This window comes from Canis lupus, chromosome 10, assembly GCF_003254725.2.
Source record: "Canis lupus dingo isolate Sandy chromosome 10, ASM325472v2, whole genome shotgun sequence".
Classification (NCBI taxonomy): Eukaryota; Metazoa; Chordata; class Mammalia; order Carnivora; family Canidae; genus Canis; species Canis lupus.
In genome coordinates, this window is record NC_064252.1 from 23399151 (window position 1) to 23415355 (window position 16205).

The following is a 16205-nucleotide window of genomic DNA, read 5'->3' on the forward strand; positions in this document are numbered from 1 at the left end:
TGACTAAATGCAAAACAAGATTTTGTTCTTGTACCTATTTTATTTTTTTAAGATTTATTTATCAGAGATCGTGCTCACAAGTGAGTGGGGGAGAGGTGGAGAGAGAGGGAGAGAATCCTCAAGCAGATTTCCTGCTGAGCGAGGAGCCCATTGTGATGCCAGGCTCCATCCCAGGACCCTGAGATCATGATCTGAGCCAAAAACCAAGAGTTGGATGCCCAACCAAGCACACAGGCGCCCCTGTTCTTGTAAATATTTTAAGGTCTACATTCTTAGCTGAAGAGTTCCTCCTAAAGGCGTTATTGTTCAGAATTCCACCTCCCCTCACCCCTGCAGCAGCACTTCCTCCTCTCTTCCCTACCAGTCTCAGCAGCAGCTCTCAGCTCTGTAGGCTTAGCCTTAAAGTTCCCTTGTCAGCAGAGGGTGATCGGGTGCAGTCTGAAGTCAATTTAAGGCTTACATAGTGAAAGGGAAGAACAAAGGAATTTTGACCAATGGATTGTGGGTCCTGAGATCCTCTGCTGGTCCTCCACTGCCCAGCAGTTCCTGGCCCGTGGTAGATAATCAACAAATGTGCAGTCAGTCCTTTTTCCACAAAATGCCATTGTTCTCACTCATCCTTTTCTGCCTACTTAAATGCCCTAAGTAGAGTTTAGCTTTTAAATATTTATAGGGGCTCTTGGGCGGCTCAGTTGGCTAAGTGGCAGACTCTTGATTTTGGCTCAGGTCGTGATCTCAAGGTCCTGGGATGGGAGTCGGCTTGAGGATTCTCTCTCCCACTCCCTCTGCCCCCACCCTCGCTGGTGTGTGCTCTCTCTCTCAAATAAATAAATGTTTGTTTTTGAGAGAGAGAGCACGTGAATGAGAGAGGGGCAGAGGGAGAAGGACAGAAAATCTTAAGCAGGCTTCACACTCAGGCATGGAGCCCAGTGCAGGGCTTGAGCTCATGACTCTGAGATCATGACCTGAGCCAAAATCAAGAGTCAGACACTTACTTAGCTGACTGAGCTACGCAGGCGCCCCCAAGTAAATAAATCTTTTAAAATAAATAAATATAAAAATAAGACAGATGAGTTTCCTCTATACCTCCTTTGGGCCTGCCCTGTTTAAAATAATGGCTTTATTGACCTATAATTCACACATTTTAAAATTTAAAAAATTTTAAAAATTAAATGGTTTAATTCAGTGGTTTTGTATATCCACAAGATTGTGTCACCATCTTCACCATGTATTTAACATTTTCCACAGCCTGCAAAGAAAGCCTGTACCCATGACCTGTCCCATCTGCCCTGCCCCCAGCCCCTGCTTCCATCTCCAAGGATTTGCCTGTTCTAGACATTTTGTATTAGTGGAATCCAACAATGTAGCATCTTCCATGACTGGCTTCTGATGCTTAGCATCATGTTTTCAAGGTCCATCCATGTCGTAGCTCATGTCAGTACTTCATTACCTTTTATGGCCAAGTAAGATTACTTGGATAGACTAGATTTGCATAGACTATTGCCTGGATAGACTACATTTTGTTTATTCATTTTTAAAGGAATAAAATTAAGATAACAAAATATTTTTTTAAACGAAGACAGAATTTCCTAACCAGAATCATTTTTTAGGCAAACTAGAAAACAGGGCAGATTTCCTGACACTCGAAAATCATGTAGGTTTCTATCATTGATATGATTGGTGTTAGAAGTTACAAATGTTAACATATATTGGTTGTATAATCCACATATGTACTGGGGATCTCGGAACAGTTTATTTTAAAACAGCAGACCATAAGGAGAATTTCAAATGATATTAATTAGGAAGACCACTAACATTTTTATCCTATAAAGCAACAGGATAAAAAGTACACTTCTATTTTAATGGACTTTTAAAATTCATTTTTTAAAAAGATTTTATTTATTTGTTAATGAGAGACACACATATACACACACACACACACAGATAATGCAGCAGAGACACAGGCAGAGGGAGAAGCAGGCTCCTTGCAGGGAGCCTGACATGGGACTCCATCCCGGGTCTCCAGGATCAGGCCCTGGGCCGAAGCTGGCGCTAAACTGCTGAGCCACCTGGGCTGCCCATAAAATTCATTTTTTTTTATCAAAATCCTTACAATGACAAAATAGAGTATGGAGCTAAACAGAAAAACAGTCATTGACAAAATTAGGTAAGATACGTGGTACCGAGAAAGCAGAATTTATTACATATTCAAAAGCACATTTGATGAGTATCTTTTCCACATTAATATCAATTTATTTTAACTTTCAGGTGGACCAGAACAAGGACCAAGCGTGGAAGGTCTTAATGCACCGACGAAGGCTGCTTCAGGTAATATGCCTACAACTCCATATTCTGATTTACAGAGTGAGATTCATTAGGACAAACAGTGAATCTTGTCTTTACATTCTGCGTACATTTTGTAATATGGCATTTGTGACCATTAATCAATTAATAAGATTTTATTGAGCAAAAAATGCTGTTCCATTTTAGCCAGCGAGAGGCCCATGAGTTGCAGCAGCTGGTTTACCTGGCTGAGGTGGCTGTTGACACTGTTGATTTGCCCATCTGCATTGTGCTGCCATGAGCATGAGCAGAGCACCGTGTCATTCCCATTGACTCCAGAACTTCTAGTATTTTCTTCTCTTTCTGATTTTACAGTGGTCTTTAATTTTTCATTATGAGGGAATTATATTCTGAAATTAGCGCATACCATGTGGCATTAATTGGAAAGCAAGTACTTTGGTGAAAAAATAGCTAAACTATTAGAAATGTTCCAGATATTTTCATCCTGTGTTAATAGCCTTGTAGGAGGTTGGGAACAGATTATATGACTACTGCCACATGGATCCAAAGGGAGGTGATGGAAAGAAAAACTTCTTTAGATATCTTTTTCACACTTGAAATGTAATGATTTTATATTCTCATTAGGGTTAAATTTGAATCTTTCATTGTTTATGGTTTTATGCTGTCTTTTCCTATTAAAGCACATTCTCATCTTTGCAAGAAAAAAGGTTCAAATTTTATTCTTACTGAGTCTCTTAAACATAATTCTAGAAACAGAATATATAACCTATAATTAAAGTTTACCCAGAAAACAGTTTTTAAGGAATTCTATCTTAAAGCATCATACATTTTTGTGCAATTTAGAAAGTACTACTACTACGAAAATAATGGAATGCTTTATAATTCTTATTGACTAATATGATAAAATTTGTATATAAGTCAAGGTGAAAAAGCACATTACTGCTTTAGTTGTATACATAATGCCTGGTTAACTTATTATTTTAAATAATTCTAAAAGTTTTTGAGAGCAGATCTTAATAGGAGAGTTTGTTTAATACACATAAGAAATGCTCCTGAAGAAAGTAGTGTATGGGGTCAGGCCAGGCTCTTTTTTTCTCTTCAGTGTGGTGTGCAGAAAACATTATTCTGAATTTGGTTTACTACTTGGAAATACCAAGAAACTCCATTTAACCAAGCTCTTAATCTAAAATACACTCATATGCTTGAGTCTTCCTGGTGACAAACCAAGGTGGAAAATGTTATAGTCTCTTAAATAATGATATGTGATGTCTTAAGATTTTTTTTAAAGATACACTAAAAATAAAAAAATTATGTATTTCTATTGGTCTGACTTTCTACTTTTTATTTTTTGGCAGAGGTGTCCTCTATCATAAAAAAGAAACCAAATCAAGCAAAAAGAGGAGTGAGTATTGTGTGTAATTACCTAGTAGGTCAGCTCTAAAATAGCCCATGCTCTGGAGAAAGCCACATTTGTCATTTCCCTCTTATTTATTTTGAGCCATATTGTGTGTAATACATGTGGCTTTGATAGAGAACCTATGCTTTGTGCAATGAGGTGAATGTTATACGTAGTGAGGATTTTCTAGAATAAAGGTTTGGTGACATTTTTCTGTCGATGACAAAATTCTAAAAAAAAGGAATCAATGGAGGCTCCTTGGGAGTTCTGTTGTGTTTGCATTTCTGTAAGCGAAGCCATCACTCAAGGCTTGGAGGATTGTCATCCGCTGAGGCTGAGCTTTCGGATGTCACAATTCCCTGTAGAGCTCCTGCTCTGGAGGCAGGCGCCAGGGTCTGAATTCCGACTTTGTCACCTAGTGGCTATGGGATCTTGATCAAGTCACTTAACTTACCTGGGCTTGAGTTGCTCATCTGTGAACTGGGGATAAGAAAAATGCCAACTTGACCGGGTCATGAGGACTAAGTGAGAGAACAAATGTAAAGTGCAGCTCACAGGGCCTGGCAGGTAATAAACCTCAGTATATGTTACCTGTTGCTGCAAAAGCTTTCAAACAATTTGGGTAGAATCTAATTTTATATACCTTCTAGCTTGGGGCCAAAAAAGGAAGTTTGGGAGCCCAGAAAGTGACGAATACGTGCTTTAATGAAATTGAAAAACAAGCCCAAGCTGTAGATAAAATGAAGGAACAGGAAGACCGTCTGGCCAGGGCAGCACCTAAGGAAGAATCCATGTAAGTTTAATTTAGTTACAGGAATGTTTTTAGTGAATAAAACTATTAGCCAAACGGCTCTGAGGTTCGCTTTCCAAATGCCATGTAATTATTATTTTTATTTTTATTTATTTATTTTTGTGTTGGTGCTGGGGAGAGGGACTGCCCGGATTGGAGACATTGGAATGCTAATGTAGCGTACTTTGAAGTCAGGCCAGTCGTTTTACATTTCATCTGAGCGGAGGAGCCGCCACAGCCAGAATGAAGGGGGTGTGTTTTGGAAAGTGAGTTTGGTGGTGAGACTAGGACCAACAGAATGGGGCAGAAACTGGAAGCCAGGAGGCCAGGAAGAGAATGGTTATAAGTATACACTTAAGGCTCTTGAGAGGCTTTATTTGTGTTGGAAACAGAAGAGTGGTGTGGCCGCCTGGAGAATGCATGAGCTGGGTATGGGGGATCATAGGGAGAGGAGGAAGCAGGGTGACCACGACACAGAGGGGAAAGGCAGCTTGGGTTCCTAGTTCTTACGCCTGTTGATTTTACTTAACTGGTATTTTACTGTTGATTTTACTTAACTGGTCTCTCCTTTTCATGTGTATCTTACCAGTTTGGGCTTGAGTTACTGTAGACTGAAGAAAATAATAATGCTCATTTTATGAGGTTTAATGCTTTGAGGATTACCTTAGTTAGTGCCCATCAAAGTGCATCAAACAGTCCCTGGTGCCATGTAAGTGCTCAGTGTGATTTCTTGCCATTCATACTAACAGTTTGCTAAGGGGCTTTCTAGTTGTTAAGCCCGGAGAAGCTATTTCTCCTTGTCATTTACCTCGAAGAGCACAGGGGGCAGCACTGAACTGTAGGTAGGCTAAGTAGGGTTTGAAATGCTTTCTGTAAAATGTACTTCCCACTGTACATTTTACATTCCTCACAGACCTCACTTCAATTTCTCCAATCGAGGTTCTTGACCCTGGGAAAAGGGAAGGTCAAATCTGAAGCTTTAGGGGCTGTGGACAGATTGCGGGTGCGTGGTTTTCCTGGAGCGTCTAAAATCCAGCGTCTGGGATCCCTGGGTGGCGCAGCGGTTTGGCGCCTGCCTTTGGCCCAGGGCACGATCCTGGAGACCTGGGATCGAATCCCACGTCGGGCTCCCGGTGCATGGAGCCTGCTTCTCCCTCTGCCTGTGTCTCTGCGTCTCTCTCTCTCTCTGTGTGACTATCATAAATAAATAAAAATTAAAAAAAAATAAATAAATAAAATAAAATAAAATAAAATCCAGCGTCTAGTCACATCAGAAGACAGGGAATACAGGAAGCTCCAGCTCCCTCCCTGCAGGTCAGCTGGATGGAGATTAGCACATGAACCTTAGAAGCCACACCAGCCTTAGCTGGTAGCTTTCATTAGGACGGCTGAGTACAGCATACACGCAAAGATGCGGGCCAAGCGGTGTTTACGAATCTGATTTGGGAATCCGCTTTGACAGCTTTCTTGGCCTGTGCCCGAAATACCACCCTCCCGCTTGGACTGCTGGCAGCCCAGTTCCATCCAACGGGCCTGCGCCAGCCCGAGAAAGTGTGCATGTTTTATCTTTAAGATGCGACAAAGTGTATTCTTCCGCAAGTGAATTTTTTAATTTATTTTTATTTTTTAAAGATTTTATTTATTTATTCATGAGAGACAGGGAGATGCAAGTGAATTTTTTAATGGCTGTAAATAAAGCTATTTCAGTTCAGTAGACTGTCAGGAGCAGCATTTTTCTCTCTCATCAGCCCGTGAAATTCTCAGTGTCCATGAGGTGGCCTCATCCTCCTCCTCTCCTGGCAGTTCCCAGGCCCACCCTCGGAGGAGTCTGCACAGTTGGGGCAGGAGAGTCGAAGAGGAAGAGGCCGTGCCATGGCAGAGCTGCTTCCCTGGCTGCTTCTGGGCGCTGTGCAAGCCCTCCCTGCGGCTGGCACGAGCACTTCAATTCCATCAGTGCTGGCAGCCTCGTGTCACATGTTATGGGAAGCCCGGGCAGTAACGTGCATGCTTTTAATGCACAGGAGACCCAGTCCCGTGTCAGGTCCCCAGAAGGAAGGCTCTCCCATCACCTCTCTTCCTACTAGAACTTTTTTTTTCCATCCATTCATCTTCTCCAGAAGAATCCGTTGCTACAGTTTTATCCATGATTTTCAACAGATCTGTTGTCTTCCTCCAAAAAACATACTCAAAGGTATTACTTTCTAAGTGATAAAACTGAATACATTGCTGGAACCTGTTCTGTAGGAATAATAGTAAAGAATGCAAACTGCCAGATTAAAACAAAACACATCCTGCTTGACTTACTAAGGAAGGAAACAGCAGAAGCATTTTTTTTCTTCATTTTTTTTTTCTATTTTCTATTGACTTCTTTTTCTAGTAAGAAATTCCATTTTCATTCCCTTGTTAATACAGAGAAATCGGGATCCCTGGGTGGCGCAGCGGTTTAGCGCCTGCCTTTGGCCCAGGGCGCGTCCTGGAGACCCGGGATTGAATCCCACGTCAGGCTCCCGGTGCATGGAGCCTGTTTCTCCCTCTGCCTGTGTCTCTGCCTCTCTCTCTCTCACTGTGTGCCTATCATAAATAAATTTTTAAAAATTTTAAAAAAATACAGAGAAATGTATTTATCTTATTGTGGAATTTACATAGTGCCTTATGAGGAATTCATGACATTTTACACAGTTTTATAAAATGGGTAATGGCTTAGAGTTCCTGATAAGATAGGTGTAGCACTTGTCAGCGGCCCAAAATTTTGTTGCTGTCTTACTAATATAAGATACTCTTGTTTTTGCTGATAGAGGCATAATTTCCTTTATGAAAAATTGAGTATTTATAACATGGTTAGAAATCTGAAAAAAAATCTGAGAGTCAGGGACAGTGTTGTGTACCTCTCTTTACCCCTTTGGTGCATCATTCATAACAGGTGCTTGATAAACACATCATTAGTGTCTGATAGCAGAGAAGGAACTGGTAGCTGAGGAATGAGTACTCTGTTTTAAGTGCCTGATTATATAGAGATCCTCTGAAGAATCTTTTTGCAATTAAGTAACTCCTTATTTTATCTATTTGTAAAGTCAAAAATATGTAAGTGTGTGTGTGTGTGTGTGTACTTAAACCAAGCAAACCAATGAGACTAACCTTATACTTTTGCTATGTAATGTGGAAGTATAAATAGAATATTAATCCAAGGAAGGAATTCTGATTTTTACTATTATTATTCGATGATAGCTGATATGAACTAGAACTGTAAGGTGGGATCAACAGCAATCAAAAAGTGGTTATAAACACATTCAAATTTTCTCAAGCATCTCCTCGAAAAAGACCTTTAGGAGAAAAAAAGGCCAATTTGCCTTCATAATTATTAGTTACGGAAAGAAACATGAAGCTCAAATTATAAGTGACTTGTTTAATTTTGCTTAGCTTTTTAACTTGAAAACACAGAATTAAATCTAATGTAAGGAGCATTTGGTTTTTCTGGCAGCGTTTCATCACTGCGATTAGCCTATAAGGATCTTGAAATTCAAATGAAAAAGGACGAGAAGGTGAACATGAGTGGCAAAAAAAAGATAGAGTCGGAGAGACTTGGCATGGGATTTGGAAATTGCAGAAGGTATGTGGCTTCCAGGATTTAAACCAGGTTGCTGGGATACCTGGGTGGCTCAGTGGTTGAGTGTCTACTTTTGGCTCAGGGCATGATCCTGAAGTCCCGGGATCGAGTCCTGCATCAGGCTCCCTGCAGGAAGCCTACTTCTCCCTCTGCCTGTGCCTCTGCCTCTCTCTGTCTCTCCTGAATAAATAAATAAAATCTTTTAAAAAAATAAATAAACCGGGTTGCTGATTGTGAATGGCTTTTCCTTATTAACGTCAGTGTGAGACATATTTTTTCTTGATTCCTTCCTTCCTTCAATTTTTTCCTTTACCCTGGTAGCCAACATAGCATGAAAAATTCCAAATTCGAATCTCAGATAAAAGAAAATAGGCCTGACCTGTTGCTAAGTGGACGCCACAGACAGAACTGATAGGTGTGACTGTATTTTATTTAATTCGCATTGTTCCAGTCCTCACTAAGGATTTTCAGTGCTTACGCCAAAAAATATATATGCTGTTTTTATTGCTTGTGTCTTTAACCCCACTAATACATTTTTATTGTTCTTGAAAGTAGAGATTAGGGCAGCCCCAGTGGCTCAGCAGTTTACGCCGCCTGCCGCCCAGGGTGTGATCCTGGGACCCGGGATCGAGTCCCACATCAGGCTCCCTGCATGGAGCCTGCTTCTCCTTCTGTCTGTGTCTCTGCCTCTCTCTCTCTCTCTCTCTCTCTCTCTCTGTATCTTATGAATAAATAAATTAAAAATCTTTAAAAAAATAAAAAAATAAAATGTTCCTCAGTGAACACACGTGTCCTCATGAACTAATGTAATTTTTTCCCGTTTTATTCTGTTTCCTCAAGTGGTATTTCACATTCCGTGACTTCAGATATGCAGACCATCGAACAGGAAACACCCATCGTAGCAAAGCCCAGAAAGAAGTACAGTGATGACAGTGATGACTCCTATTTTACTTCCAGCTCGAGGTAATCCACTAAAAATTGGCTTTAAAGGGCTGTTGTTTTCCAAAGCAGTGACTCTCTTATTGGTATTAGGAGCAAATACAAATCTATTAATTTCTTTGCTTTTAAAAGCTTTAGCTGGAGTCAAGGGTGTCCTTTGGGAAAAAATTGGGGAAACATTCATAAGTGGACCATGTTTGCTAATATTAAGATGTTTGGTAATAAAAACAGCAACCAAGCGTTAAAATTATAGGTGGGAACTTGGGTTTATCTAAGTGTGAAATTGGAGAACTAAACAAGACCCCAGAGGTCCAGATCCTTTTGTGTCAGGATACCCACTCCTGGAGCTTCCAGCTGGCAGGGTGGAGTATTGAGTAAACACTGCTGTGTGTGCATATCGATTCATGGAAAACACTCATGCACTCCAAAGGCTCCCAGGGTACGCTAGCTTCTGGTCCATCAGCGTTCACCATCAGATGAGGACAAGTTGCCTGACTCCGATGTGAAGCCGAAGCCGACCGTGGTGAGTGCCACGGTTCAGGCTCCAGGGCCCGAGGGGCAGAACAAGTTTGAACTTGAACTGACTCACTTTGGGAGGTTCCTCCGAAAACCTGACTGGCACAGGGAGAGTATTGCTAAAAAGGCACCACATGGGGGTCGGGGGCTGGGGGCAAGAGTGTAGGCCTGGGCTCAGACGGCCTGGATTCGAATCCTGACTGGGCCACATAATGACTTAATGACTGTGTGACCTCGGCCAAGTTACTCAGCCTCTCTGTGCTGCAGCCTCCTCATCTGCAAGTTAGGGATACTTGCAGTGTAGGTAGTCTACCTCACAGTGTAGGTAGGGGAGGGCTACATGAGTTAATGCAAATGGAGCATCTGAAACAGTGCTTGACTATTGTTTGTGTTGTTTAGCTGCTATTATTATGTAGAAATTCAGTTCAAGAGACATGTGATGCAGTCTGAATGTTTAATTACTATCCTTAGATACTTAACCACACTGAGGGCCGCCTTCAAGTTTGGAGTTTAGGACAATTGAATGTGTGCTGCTCGTCAGTAGTGGGCTCCGTGGCTCCCTTCTGGAAGGACATTACTGTCATCTTGCAGTTACGTAGGCCTGATGCGTTTTCTTAGATACAGTGGGTATATACTTTATATATACAGCGGATACAAATGCATGTTGACTATTAACTGAAAGCCAATTGTGAGATATACTCGTCAAAGTTCATAGGTTAGTACTATCCTTAAAAAATTCTTCTCCCATAGCTTCCCATTATTTCAAGTCCAAATATTTTACCAAAGAAAGTTCGAGGTTTAATGGTGTTCCCTGTCAGTGCTGTGAGTAAACTGTGTAACACACCAGGTTTGGATTTCTTTACAGGTAACTCCCAAATCATGCCTTTTAAAAGTATTTAAATATACTTTCTACAGGATAAAATTAAATTTCTTTTTTTTTTAAGATTTTTTTTTTTTTTTAATTTGAAAGAGAAAGAAAGAGCACAAGCAGAGGGAGGGGCCAAGGGAGCGGGAGAAGCAGATTCTCTGCTGAGCAGGGAGCCTCTGGGATGGGGGTGGGGGGAGCTCAATCCCTCCTGGGATCGTGGCCTGAGCCAAAGGCAGATGCTTAACCAACTGAGCCACCCAGGCGCCCCTAAGATTAAATTTCTAACTTGATTTGAGAGCTGCATGCACATCAGATCATTTCAGATTTGCTCTTTAAGGAACAAATGGGTCTTGGTCAGAGGAGACTCTAAGTGACTCGAGTTCTACATTGGCCCAGGTTCTACACTGACCCATTTGGCTTCACCACAACACCTTTTTGATTATTTCACTGCTCATTAGCACCTCCTGCACGTGAAAGCATAGAAAAGTAAAGAAAAGAAATCTCAAGTTCAATCAGTCCTGCTGCTTGGCAGCCAAGTTGCAAAGAAATGGCTGCAAGTGAAGTTATCCATGGAATGGGCCCTGAGAAACTTCTGGGAAATGTCACTGGCCCTGGGTTCCTGATCGGCTCCCAGAGGTGCTTTATCTGCCTTGTCAGTAGCCTCAGAAATCCTGTGGCTTTTTCTTTCTCCAGAAGCTTTAGTCAGAAGAGTCATAAGGCCTTTATTGCTATGAAACAGTTATTTCTGGTTTGAAACCTGGGAGCAGGTGTTTTTACATAGACTGCACTTAGTGGACTCCTGCCAGAGAGACCTTGGGGTGTCCTCATCACTTGCAGGTTGTGTACCGGGGGCATGAGTGCCTTTTCTAGGCCTGCTTGGATATAATCACTGCTAGTAGGGCAAGGACGCTGTTAGTACTCTGGCAACTGAGGAAAAGTAAACACAAAACACTCTGGGAGAGCCAGCATATTAGCTCCATGAAGAGCTTGCACTGCTTCCAAATTATTCATTAGCCCATTAGAACTTGAGCATTATGAATTATGAAAGAGAGCTGTTTCTATTAAAAATAAGATCCACCATGTCTTTGGGCTTCTTAAAATTGAGTTCCATTATATTCAGGATATAAACAGTGTAATTATATACTGAGTACAAACTAATGAAACTAGAACAATTTGCTCAGCCTTATGTAGCCAGCACGGCCTTCACCGGGACAGACAGTTGTCTACAGCTATAAATCAGATGCGTGTTGTTGGGGTGCTTTTATCAAAGGATGGTGTGCTCGCTTCGGCAGCACATATACTAAAATATCAAGGGATGGTAAGGAACATCTTCAGGGTTGGATGAAGACAGAGTGGGAGAGCAAAAATATGAGTGAAAAGCTTGGAGAACCAGGATCTAGAAATCAGAACATTAGAACGTCAGTAAAGATTTGGAAATCGGGGGTGGCTGTTGTGTTTCTGAGGCCAGGCAAGTGTCCCACAGCCCTTAGTCCTGTCAGCTGAGGCCTGGGGGGGGAGTGCTGCATGCCTCCCGCATCCCTCAGAGCACAGAGAGCCCGCCCCCACGCCCACCCATCCCAGCACAAAGCACACTGCACAGCGCTCCTGGTGATCGGTAGGATCCTAGCAGGATGGCTTTTTCTCTCCTTCTGAATTTCGAATAGTCCAGTCATTGAAAAAAAAAAAAATCCGACGCCCTTATATTCCAAGAGAAGCACTTTGGCTTATATGAATGAAGACTATTTCCTTGGAGTGACGCTAAATCTGCAAAGTCCTATGTCCCAGCAGCTCAGAGTTGTGAAGAGCCTGGAAGTTTCAACCTCTCCCTGTCCAGTACTTCGTGCTCTGTCCTGCCCCCAGCATTTCCCCGGGGGACTGTGCGGTCCCCACCCACACCTCACTCCCTCCCTCCTCAAGGCAGCCGTTTGGTCCAGGGGCAGCTCCGTGACGAATGATGTCTTTACCTTAGATACCTCGTGGGTTTCTGAGCTCAGATCAGCCAGGCCTGTGAAGGCAAGGACTGAATAGGTCTCCTTGCCCTGTGTCCTCATCTAGCAGAGTGCCAGCTCCTCCTAGATGCTCACGAAGTATTTTTTAAATTCCTATTGACTTGGTCTTAATTCTTTCACTCAGGCCCTTACAGGTAAGTCTCTCAAATAATTGAAGATGGCTTTCCAGGCCAATGTGGGAGCGCATGTTGCAAGCCCTCTGAACCACTGGAAGTCTTGTCCAGGTTTCCTCTCGACAGGGACTTGTTGTCTCTATTCCTCCTGGGCCCACCCACCCATCAGGCACAGAGAGAGCCTGGCCCATTGCTCGGTGACAGACAGATCCACTCTGAACCTGCATCTTCCTTCCTGGGGAGAGAAGGCTAGTGTAATGGGGTTTGTTCTTAACAACCTCCTCACCAGGGAAGGCAGAGGGCACTATTGGGAATTTTTGCTTTCTATTATCCATGTAAAATCACACCATCTGCTTCAAACGGCAAGTTTATCCTTCCTTGCTTTTTTCTTTTAACCCAGAAAAAGAGTACGCTTGTTTTTAACATTTCCACCCCTCAAATCTTAGCTCACCTGGGCCCTTGGCCTACTTGTCCTTATAGGGCTCCTGCTGCCCCCTTGTATTCGTCTTTGACAACAGGCCTCTTGGGCTGCCCAGGCTTCCCATCCTCATACAACTTCTTCTGACATTGGGGCTTGGTGCCCACCCCATATCCCGGGTGCTTCTCTTCTTAATCTGCAGGAAGTCTGGGTGACATCTTTGAAAGCCCCTACATCTTCTTCCATCCTCCTTCCTCTCTCAGGACCTAAGCCTTGGAATCTGCCTCTTCTGATCGTATTGAACTCCACTTTTCAAAGGGGTGTGGACCGGCAGGGCTGTTTTCCATCCTGAGCTACGGTGCATTCTGAGAAGGCATGGCCACTTTTCATCAAGGCTCCGGCATATCCACCTCACCCTCTGTCTCTGTCATGTTCCAGACAGACCCTGCTGCTCCTGGTCAAAGTTTGAAAGCTGCCATGGAGTTTTGCTCTCTGAGCAAGGTCCTGCTCAGTCGATATTCAGTGATGCTTGGCCAATGAACATGTAAACCGATCTAGAAGGCCAGCATCTCCCGAGAGATGCTTACAGATTGAGTTCACACCAACCTCTGGGGTGTGAGAGCATCTGCAAGTGGCTTTGCATCTGACTCTAGGAGGACGCTAATGAGCATCATTTATATGGAGTGGCAGTTGGGAGTTATTGTTAGGATTGATGGCTTATGCTGGAGCTAACGTGGCAGGGATTGCCAGCAAGGAGCTCCTTGGATGGGGTTTTTGTTGCGAATACCTAATTAGGCAGAACTAGACGCAAAGAAAGCAAAACGTGTGACCTCGAGTGGGTAGAGACATTGAAGGTGTCATGTGCTACTGGATGGGCTAGGTTATGCTGCACAGACAAGTATCCCCCATCTTAAAGGCTTAACACAATGATTTACTTCTCATTTAGCTGAGGGTACGGATGATTGTCCATTACCTGCCTTTGGGTGGCACCTTGATTTTCCTGACAGAGGGAGGCTTCTCCTGCCTGAGGCTGTAGCACCTAGAAAACACCACCTTGTCTTCCATGGGGCACGGGAAAAGGGGACAGGGCAAGTGAAGCACAGACGCTTTAAAGGCCTTGGCAGTGACCCACCTCACGCCTGCTCCTGTCTCCTGGGTCAGCTCTAATTACGTGGCTGTTCCCAGGGAATGTAGGGCCATGTACCCCATGTGGGTTGACATCAGTATATCCTCCCGAGTCACTATGTCACTCTTTTTCATACAGGTATTTGGACGAGCCGATGGAGTTCAGGAGCAATTCTTTTTCCAGCTGGGATGACAGCTCAGAGTCCTACTGGAAAAAAGAGACCATCAAAGATACTGACACCATCCTGAAAACCACAGGCTATTCAGACAGGTATGAACACAGAGCAGCGGGACTGTGAATAGTGAGGCCACGCATCTCTAGGGAAATTCTCTAAGAAAGTAAACAATTTTATTCTACTATTTCAAGAATATTCTTTTTTTTTTTTTTGAAGATTTTATTTATTTATTCATGAGACACACACGGGGAGAGGCAGAGACACAGGCAGAGAGAGAAGCAGGCTCCACGCAGGGAGCCCAATGCGGGACTCGATCCCGGGACCCCAGGATCATGCCCTGGGCCTAAGGGAGCTGCTCAGCCACTGAGCCACGCAGGCGACCCATGAATATTCTTCACATCCTGGTCTGTTTTCTGACCTCGCAGTCTTGCCTTTCCCAGAATGTCACATAAATGGGATCCTACAGTAACGGGCCTTTTCAGACTTCTTTGACTTTTCGTAGTGCATTTGAGACTCTCGTCATGATGTTGTGTTGCTTCCTCTTTATTGTGGAAGTGTGTGTCTGCCACCTGTCGAAGGGCTAACTCCCGTTGTTGGTGATGATGAATGAAAGACTTTATAACCTCCTGTCTAAACCAGGGAGCTGGGGATCCCTGGGTGGCTCAGTGGTTTCTCTCTCTCTCTCTCTCTCTCTCTCTCTCTCTCTCTCTCTCTCTCTGTGTCTCTCATGAATAAATAAAATCTTTAAAAAAAACTAATGATAACAATACTTGTCAATTATGACATTTAAAAAATAAATAAATAAAATAAACCAGGGAGCTGTCGACAGTGGAGGGAGACACGACAAATACATTGGGATGGGAGGTTTGGCCTGGGACTGTGCCAGGTGACAGGAGTGTACAGCCGTCCTTCTCATTTTGTGTCCTGCCCAACGTGGAGCCAGGTTTTATGAGCATTACAGCGGTTCTACTCAGCAGAATTGATCTGTGGTGCTGAAGAGTGAAATGACTGGTCTATTGAAATAGGACAATACTTTCAATTGTTGGGTGGTTTGGATGTTTATTCATATTTTTATTAGAATTTTCAGGCTTCTTAAAGTGGCCTGAAATCCTTTTTACAAAATTACCACTGTCAGCTTTTTAAAAAGTAAAATGGTATTGGTATACATTATAAATGAGGAATGCATTTGCCTCACCTCAAATTAGTTTAACCTATTTGGGCTGGGTTTTTTTTGTTTGTTTTCATCTTGTATGCTGAAAACACTTGAGATCCATACTTTTAGCAAATTTCAAGTATGCAGCACAGCTATGATTTACTAGAGTCAGCATACTGTGCTTTATGTACTGTGGTCACCGTACTGTACACCATCCCTAGAACTTTTTCATCTTGTAAATGGAAGTTTGTGTCCTTTTAACATCTGCCCGTTTCCTTTACCTCCAAGCCTGTAAGAAACAATATTCTACTCTGTTTCTATGAGTTTGACTTTTTAAAAAAATTTTAGGTTTCACATATAAACGAAATTGTACAGTATTTTTCTTTCTCTGTTGTTTTTTTAAAACATTTTATTTATTTATTTCAGAGAGTGAGCAAGAGAGAGCGGGGCGGGGGCGGAGGGTGCAGAAGCCAGGGGAGGAGCAGAGGGAGAGGGAGAAGCAGGCTCTCTGCTGAGCAAGGAGCCCGACACGGGGCTCAATCCTGGGACTCCGGGATCATGACCTGAGCCAAAGGCAGATGCGTAACCGAGTGAGCCACTGTCTGTCCGGTTTATCTCACTTAGCATAATGTCCCTCAGGTTCATCCATGTTGTCACAAATGGCAGAATTTCCTTTTTTTTTTTTAAGGCTGGATAATGTTCCATTGTATATCTTTATCCATTCATCCATCAACAGAGATTTAGATTGTTTCCATACCTTGGCTACTGTGAATAATGCTACAGCAAACATGGGA

General features: G+C 42.9%; 1 protein-coding gene across 1 annotated transcript in view; it reads left to right on the forward strand.

Moving 5' to 3' along the window:
• The window catches only part of ARFGAP3 (ADP ribosylation factor GTPase activating protein 3), a 51772-nt gene that overhangs the window by 20741 nt on the left and 14826 nt on the right, over positions 1–16205 (forward strand). Inside the window, exons 7-12 of the mRNA XM_025457565.3 lie at positions 2269–2328; positions 3660–3706; positions 4351–4493; positions 7969–8097; positions 8935–9057; positions 14222–14353. Coding sequence (XP_025313350.1) covers positions 2269–2328; positions 3660–3706; positions 4351–4493; positions 7969–8097; positions 8935–9057; positions 14222–14353 — 634 coding nt within the window. The remainder of the gene's footprint in view (positions 1–2268; positions 2329–3659; positions 3707–4350; positions 4494–7968; positions 8098–8934; positions 9058–14221; positions 14354–16205) is intronic.